This window comes from Toxotes jaculatrix, chromosome 6 (assembly GCF_017976425.1).
Source record: "Toxotes jaculatrix isolate fToxJac2 chromosome 6, fToxJac2.pri, whole genome shotgun sequence".
Lineage (NCBI taxonomy): Eukaryota > Metazoa > Chordata > Actinopteri > Toxotidae > Toxotes > Toxotes jaculatrix.
This window is the reverse complement of record NC_054399.1, coordinates 3,050,749-3,059,385: the sequence shown is the minus strand read 5'-3', so window position 1 is coordinate 3,059,385 and position 8,637 is coordinate 3,050,749. Positions and strand designations below refer to the sequence as shown.

At 42.9% G+C, this 8,637-nt stretch overlaps 1 protein-coding gene across 1 annotated transcript; it reads left to right on the top strand.

The window, feature by feature from the left end:
- The first annotated feature begins 345 nt into the window (after positions 1–345).
- LOC121183320 (proteasome subunit beta type-11-like) lies at positions 346–1,644 on the top strand. The gene is made up of 2 exons (XM_041040351.1): positions 346–993; positions 1,162–1,644. The coding sequence occupies exons 1-2, from the start codon at positions 346–348 to the stop codon at positions 1,501–1,503; spliced, it is 990 nt and encodes a 329-aa protein (XP_040896285.1). The 3' UTR covers positions 1,504–1,644.
- Positions 1,645–8,637: the final 6,993 nt, after the last annotated feature.

The following is an 8,637-nucleotide window of genomic DNA, read 5'->3' as shown; positions in this document are numbered from 1 at the left end:
GCTTTGCCATTACCCCACGTCCTCTCTGGCCTACGCCCACACAGGACTTTGAAGAAATCTGATCTGAAAAACAACCTGATATTGCAGCCAAAATTAATTACCCATGGACCACTGACAGTCTATGCTTCAAAGTCAAATGAGGCATCGGTGACAGTTGCTGATGGGCTGTTTTACAAGACCTCATGTAGATGAACCTGATCTTGTTGTCTATAAAAAGGGCTGCTGTTAAAACAGACACGAGCTACAGCTCTAGATGACCTACAAACCTTTGTCAGACAATTGACATGAATATTTGTAAACTTGATTAGAGACCGTTTTTGTGAAGGAAAAAAATAATAATTTTCAATGGCTTTACAGGACCTATGCAATTTCCAGGACATCTCCCTGGACAGTGTAAGCACTGAATGCTCTTCAGTGCCTTTTGGAAAGAAGACTGGATGTGATCTCTCTTTTATGCCTGTTAGCAACAGCACAAGTCTGTTTAATTTTTATATACCAGTTGCAGATTACCTAGATGAAAGCCCGATACAGTTTGGGCAAATCAGCACCATCCAGAGCTCCAGCAATATCTTACCTCAGGACTCCATCCTACCATCCCTCTCTTTGCCCACTAGTCCTCTTCTGGATTCCTCTCGGCCTGTCCCTTTGCCTTTTCCCCTTTCTCATGGGACCACCACCCTGGCTTTCATGTTTCAGGGCGGTGTGTTGGCTGCAGCAGACACTCGTTCCAGTTGCTCCGGGCTCGTGGCATGCCCAGCCTCCCAGAAGATCCTGCCCATTCACAGCCACTTGGTCAGCACCACCTCGGGCACCTCAGCCGACTGTGCCCTTTGGAAACGGATTCTGTCTCGAGAACTGCGGCTTTACCAACTCCGCCACGGCCGGCGGTTGTCCACAAGCGGAGCTGCCAAACTGCTTTCACACATGCTTCACCCATTTAAGGGAACTAAGCTGTGTGTGGCTGCCACGTTGTGTGGGTGGGACGGAGGAGAGGTAGATGGATGCAATGACAATGGGCGTACAAAGGCCGATCTTGACAGTTGCACAGAAACAACAAAGAAACTGGAAAAATCTGTAGATACCAGTATTGACAAGGTCTCTCTGGCAAAGTCAAAGAGTTCCTCTTCAACTTTTGATGGTCAACAGTGCTTTCCCAGAAAGAAAATCCATTTCTCTGGACCCAGTCTGTTTTATGTGTGCAGTGATGGTACTCGCCTGCAGGGAACACTCTTCTCTGTGGGCTCAGGATCCCCCTATGCCTACTCAATTTTGGACCAAGGAGTTAAATGGGGACTGACAGTTGATGAGGCCACATCAATAGCCAGAGAGGCTGTGTACAGAGCCACACACAGGGATGCATATTCAGGAAACCATGTAGACATCTATCACATCTCCTCAAAAGGATGGACTCGCAGGAACAGAGAGGATCTGAAAGAGGAATATTACAGAGAAAAGGAAAGACAAGAGAGAAGGATGAGACAGGACGTGACTTTGTCTGAGTAAAGACATGAAACAAACTAAAATGGCATGAGAAAAGAAAGGCAAACATCAGGGAGTATTCTGGAGAGACGTGATGGCATCTTTGCAGCAGATACTAAATTAATGAACAGGACAGGCAGTTGCATCCTCCAGGCTATTTCTCAAATGATTTGGGCACGCATCTCGTTCCCTCTAATAAACAGCTGATGTTTTGTTTGTGCTGATGATAAAATGTATTCTAACAGCGCACTGCTGGCTGGCATTTTGATTTAGACATTAAAAACATTATGAATCATTTGGAGCATGTTAGATAATGACTACCTACCCCTGCTTGTGTTTGAGCCCCACACACACACACACACACACAGAAGCATTAAAAAAAGGGACCACAGCGAAGAGTCCAGAAAATCTAAATGACTGGAGGCTGAGGGTCATAATGTATTACCATATTTAAGGGAACAAATTTAGCTGTGGCAATAACCAGTAAGGAGTTGAAAGCTGATTTGTGTCTGCTGTCAGAATACTTCTGAAGTTTCCTTGACACTTCAATAAATTAATGAACACATGAAATTTTGCTGAACTTGCTTGTCCGTTCTGTATGAGCAGTGTGGTAGTAAATTAAGCCTACTAGTAATTATTCAAATGACAATGACTCTGCAAAGGATATTAGGGCAAAGGGTGTAAAGCTGTTCACCCTCATCCACACACTGTTCACTCCTGACTGTTCATACTGAAGTGAACGGTGGTTAAAGGTTTCAAGGGCAATCCATCACATAGGAGTAGTTTTACAGCATATGGGTTATACTGCACGTGAAAATGTTGGAGTGGTGCTTAATGTTGTGTTGTCACGTGCTGATATGATGAGCTTATTTTTGCAACACACTTTATATGACTGAGTTTTTAATGGTTAATGTGTGCATGTGTGCAAGCGAGCATGTCTACGTGTTATTAACGGCGTAAAATAAATTACAGGCAGGGCTGCATGACGATGCTCAGCACATCTCCAGTGCAGCATCAGACAGTTGAGTGTCTGCTACGGTATGATTGACTGCAGCTGAGAGAGTTAGAGGGGAAAACCTCCCTTCTTCCCCAGCCTCATCTATAATTCCCAGCTTCTCAAGTTCATTAATGACGAGCGAAAAACAAAAAGGGGAAACCAATTTGGTGGTCCAGATTTTAAAGCTTGCAGGGCCAGGCTTGTAAGTGCAGAGCGAGTTCTGAGAGGAACAAAGACAGAATCAGAATCAAAGTTTTGAGCCTGCAAGGCAAACTGTGACTCAACATTTGAGGAAGCACTTGGGCTTCCATGACTTGCCCTTTTCAAAGCTTTTTGTTCAGTTTTGGCAGTTTCCACTGCTCAAAAGAAAACCCCCAGCTGACAGCAGAGAAAGCTCCACTGGATTAGGGTTAGGGTTAGATTTAGAAGTGAAATGTCACAGACACTGGCTTCATCAAGTTTCATCAGTGCATCTGTTTTCTTTTCTTATTTCCTTTCGTGTTAAAGAACTTCACAAACATCTGACCATTACAGCCAGAAATTAGCCAAAGATTCTTTCACATCCCTCTCTTGCTGTCTGAGCTCAGAACATGTTTTGCTCTTGCAAATCTCTCCCTGTGTGCTCTCAAATCCTGACTCACAGACTGATTACTGCTCGGTTTTGTATTGTGCTCGGGCTGTATAGTTTTTTGCATTAATAAACCTCCAAAGCCAGCTGAGTACAAGAGATCTGAGGAATGACCTCAGGGCTGCAAGCTTGCTTTCTAGTCATATGACTAACACTTGCCTCACCACAGCTTGTTTCTTAGTCAGGAGAACAAACTCAAGAAAGATCAAGAAACACTGATGTGCAAAGCAAGACTCTCTGTAGATGAATGATTACTTCATACAGTACTGAGATGCTCAGAGCACGGGATTCTGCTTCTGTGATGAAAAACCACCGACCCGTTCTCAGTGTCTTTCAGATTAAAAATATCCAACACATTTTGTTTGAGAGACAAACATATTCTGTCTCATGGTAATATGTCAAAATGCCAAAATGTCAGATTGCCCAACATTCTTGCAGGAAATCTCATGTTAGCCTGATTTCACATTTAGATCTTGAACATCTAAATGTCTTAAATGTGAAATAGATGCAAATAGAAAAGTATGAAATTATTTACTTTTTAAATCCTTGGAATTTGGATTAGTAAATACAAATTTGTATTGTCTAGTTTGAAGTTAGTTTTTTTTTTTCGGAGACAAAAAAATTTAAATTACTTTAAATAATCTGCTTGAAGTCGAGACTTAATGGGAGACGGGATTACAGCAATGTACCGTTTATAAAATCATTCATTATTTTCCAAGAAAAACCACGTCATGAAAAAAACCATTCAACTCACTGGAGGAAGTATTAAAGTGGGAGCAAAGGAGATAATTGCACACGTTTTTAGCAAGTGAGAGAACACTGGTGGTGAAAATTCATCTCTTAATGCATTACAGTACCTATAATGCCTATAATAACCTATAATAATAGCCCTTACAGTAGCTATTTCCTTGTCCAGCTCCTGGGTGGAAAAATGCAAACTTGTTGAAGATGATTGTGCAGGATGGCTGCATTTAAGCAGCTTACAAAACACTGCACGGCTTCAAGGAAATGACACAGCATCACCAGAAAACACTGAAGGGGCTTAAACGATTTACATGTTATTGAGAAAACTATGATAATGAACGTGATAGTTAGAAACCGATTTTTCTTTTCTTTCTTTTTTTTTTTTTGGTTTTGAATATAGACTGTATAAGACATGTTTTGAAAACATTTGGGGTACGGTGGCCGAGAAAGGCCACGCAAACGCAAACGTCGCAACTACAAACGCAAACGCCACAACACAAATATAAAAGCCTCACAGTGGAAATGGAGGAGAAGTAAGTGAAAACCTTCAGAAACTTACAATTATTGTTGTCATTATGTGAATGTTATGTAATAATTACCTTTATATTTTAATGTTTACTCTGCCGTCGAACTTCTACTATGAAGCTAACTCCGCGACGTTAGCTAACGTGAGGTTAGCTTAAGCATCAGTAAGCATCTGAAGAAGGTTTCACTTACTTCTCCTCCTCTTCCACTTCGTATCCAGGAGGTAACAGCTTCCGTGGTGATTTACTTCCATTGTGAGGCTTTTGTGTTTGTGCAACTTTTGATTTTGTGTTGCGACGTTTGCATTTGCGTGGCCTTTCTCGGCCACCGTAAAATTTGGTTTGACTACAACAAACTGAAAAAGTAAAATGGTATGTTGTTAATATGTGTGTGCATGAGTACTACACACATTACCATCCTGGTCACAATATTCAAAAACCAATAGGCTTTCAGGGTGAATATCATCTTTCTGAGCTCTATGAGAAACTAATGGAGAGAGGGAAAGAAAGAGGTGGGCAAACGGAGAGGGAGGGGGGATACAGAGAGAGAGAGGGAGAGAAAGAGAGAGAGAGACTGGGCTAAGTGGACAGACCTCACGTTGAGCTCAGATGAACCACGGCATCCTTTCCCACGTTGGATCATTTCAGCTCCAATAAACCGGAGAAGCACCGGAGCGGAGCCGCGAGCACACGGTAAGCTCTGTTTTCTTTAAATCTTCCAGATTCACCAGTTTATTTAAGTGAAGCCTCTGACACCTACACAGACCTGACAAGTTTCCAGTCCTCTCCACTTTATCAGGTTTGTTTTTTTGTTTTTTGTTTATTTCATTTGGGAGGCTTATAGTCGCGGTGCGTCGGTTTCCAACTGTTTCCCTGTCAGTTCGAAGCCGTTCTCGGATAATAAGCAGAAACAAACCTTTCGCTGCCAGCAGCAGATGTTGCCATGTGCGAGCTGTTGAGGTGAAATAAGAGGAGGCTGATCGAGGTGTGAGCTAAAGCAAAGCGTGTTCTGGGTGAGTGAACTGAGCGCCAGGCTCTGACAGATGGCTCGGATGATGCTGCGCCTTCTTCCTAATTTTCCGGAGAAGTAGCGTTTGCGCGCGCGTGTGTGTGTGTGTTGACACGCGCGCGCTCATTCTTGTGTGCGCCACGCTCACCTGCCGCGTGCACTTGGACGCGGAGGGGGCGGGGGCAGTGATGGGGTCGCCGGACCTCGGTTAGTAGCCCACAGTGATGTTCCAGGGACGTCGCGTTCGTTAGAACAGTTACACCAAGTGTGTAAATCACATTAACATGCACCAAGTAGGTCACTTTTCTGGATTCCTCTAACGAGACAAGGTCACGCTCCGGGCTGTTCAGTGTGTCTCTCTCCTAGATATGCTAATAGGCTGTCCAGATGTGTGTGTGTGTGTGTGTCTGCGTGTGACACAGAGCAAACAATGAGCCATCATACGCTTGGAGAAATATTATAACGTCCTCCTGTGTTTACAATGCGCTGTCAAAGAACAAATGATCATGTACAACTACTCTCTCTCACACACACACACACACAGACAGAGCGCCTTCCAACCACAGAGGCTTTTCCTTCTGACAGATAAGTACATGGCTAACTAAACACTTGCTCAGCACAGAGCTCCTGCAGTGGTATCACTTAAGGTTAAGCTGTCTGAGTGTCAAACCGTGACATTAATGAGGTGACTGATGTGCTGAGCACAGTGGGCCTCTCCTCACCAGACTCTCTCTCCTCCTGTGTGGAGCAGAGAGTCTGGTGAGAATGGATGAGAGGTCTGTAAACATTAAGACGAATGGCAGAAGCCGAGAAAGCCGGAGATGTTCAAATGGAGCAGAATCTGTCCGAGTCCTGGTTGTTTAAGCCAGTCGGCCAGCCCCCCCCCCCCTCCCAGTGTACTTACACCACCACCACCACCCTCCCTCCTCCCCCCCCAGCCTTTCTGCCTCCATCTCCCATTTTTCCCTATGTAAAAGTCCTGACATGCACAGGCTATTTTTAATAAAAATGAAATAGCCTTGTTGCAGTGAAGCGACTCGATGCAGAGTGAAGTGAGACTGAAACAGCGATTTGCAATTTAGAGCTATGTCACCACTCATCATTCCATTCTGAGCCAGCAACGGCAAATCGTCCTCACGCTTTCATCCCTCTATCCCTGCCTTACATTTCACACATATCTCGCACACACTCACACTCTAAAGACTTCAAACAACAGTGAATGGCATGTACTGCTGGCAACGTGGTTTTGGAGCAAAGCTGACAGAGAGAAATGTAAGCCGTGAGCTCAGTCTATGCTAATGCACAATAGCTGAGGAGGACAAAAGTGTTTTGGAGGAACCATTTCTTGTACTTTGCTAGATTTAAGATGATGGTAAACGGAGGCAGATGCTGAACATGAAGCATTACATATGGATGACTTGGTGTAACTGATGTGCAAAATGAGAAAAAAATGAAGGGTGAATTTCCTTTAGAGAAAAAAAAATGTAAAGGGAGGAGAAATGACTTATTATTTCCTATGATCACATTCTCAAAATGACTCTGTTCTTAAGCCTGCTTTTTAGAAAGTAGGTCAGTATCTGGAGTGAAAAAGAACATTGGTTTAATTTTCATGTGTCCTTCCTTTATGTAGCATATCAATTTGGATATATAAGAAAATGCTATGGTTCATATTATACACTGCCATCAAAGGCCTGTGCATGACTGTAGACCTTCTCTGTGCTTATTTGCATCTAAATTAATCAAAGCATGTGTGTGACTGTACATTTGTTTCGTCAGATGAGGCGAGAGGATTTAGGTTTATCAGTGAGCACCATGCCATTTATGTGCTGTAGCCATGATATTGATCATTTGCCTAGCGCAGCAGGTTGTGCAGAAAAATCTCTTTAGCTTTTTTTTTTTTTTTTTTTTTTAGCATTTTAACGCGCGAGTGTTTCCCTGTAAATCTGCTCAGGAGAAGCACAGTCGTGAAAACTTTATTTAAATTTGTTTTAGGCCCACATCACTGTGCACCCATGACTCATGCACTGTTGCACTGTGTGTGTGTGTGTGTGTGTGTGTATGGTAATGCATGCCTCCATGCGTGTATAAAGGTGAAAACAGATGACAGAAAAATTTACATTCATTGCAGGAAATTGTGAGGCAGAGTGATGGATGCAGGTGGAACGTGGATGGAAAAACTGCAATTACACACTTTCAGTCTTGTTAAGCTGCTGACACTTTTCAGTACATCAAGTTTCAAAGATCAATGGCCACGATCTGACTCAAATACTAACGAAACTCAGATCATTAAACTTTTAGAAAATGAGGACAAGTCATTGATTAAATTATTTATGAGTCTAATTAATCTCTTAAGGGGAACTTCTGTCTCTACTGGGCATTGAGGCATGGGCAGACCATCTTTAGGGATGGCATCAATCACCTGATGTTCGGGCAATTGTGTTTGACAAGGAACAGTAAAGTACCTGAGCTCCACCTCGTTGCCAGGACCTCAGGCTCTGAATTAATTGAAATTTTTTAAGACCACACTTAACTCTCTGATAATGCCTGAGTGATCAATAACAGGATTCAAGCACAACAGCAATGAGGATGATATGACGACCAGCACCTCGGACAAAGCAAATTCTCCTTTTTAGGTTATTTCTTATTGGACCATAATGCACATAATTTCTCTGCAAAACTCACAGCTATTTTTACAGCAGCTTGACACAGAGCTCAGATTAGCAAACAAAGCTGAACGACAAACAGCAGAAAAAAATAATCTACAAATGTGTCTCATAATATCCTCCTTTTTAAAAGATAATGAGCGAGATGTGAACGTCTCTTTGTCTTCTCACTTCTGCATCTTGAAGGACTTGTTTTCCATTTTAATGAATACAGTGAAGATCACTCTAATTATGTGTTCTCTCAGGTGATCCTGTGCAGCATTGTGTACTGTTCGGGAAAATGTGCGAGAAGAAAGTGAAGTGAAGACTCACTCTGGGAAGAGGACACGTGAAGCAGGAGCAGGAAGGAGGCGGTAAAAACGGGAGATGAACCATCATGAAAACCTGCCCCTGGTCAGCCATTCGTCAGTTATCCTTTAAAGCAAACTGATCGGTGAACCTCAGCTATGGCAGCGCATATTGTGCTTCTTTTTCTTTTGTTCTGTAAAGGGGAAAGAAATTGCATCTCAGTGGTTGTTGGCCTTTCGGAGGAAGATCAGAATTTGCAAGTAACATTAAGCGCGAGACAACAAGTTTTAGCACATCCAGAGTCC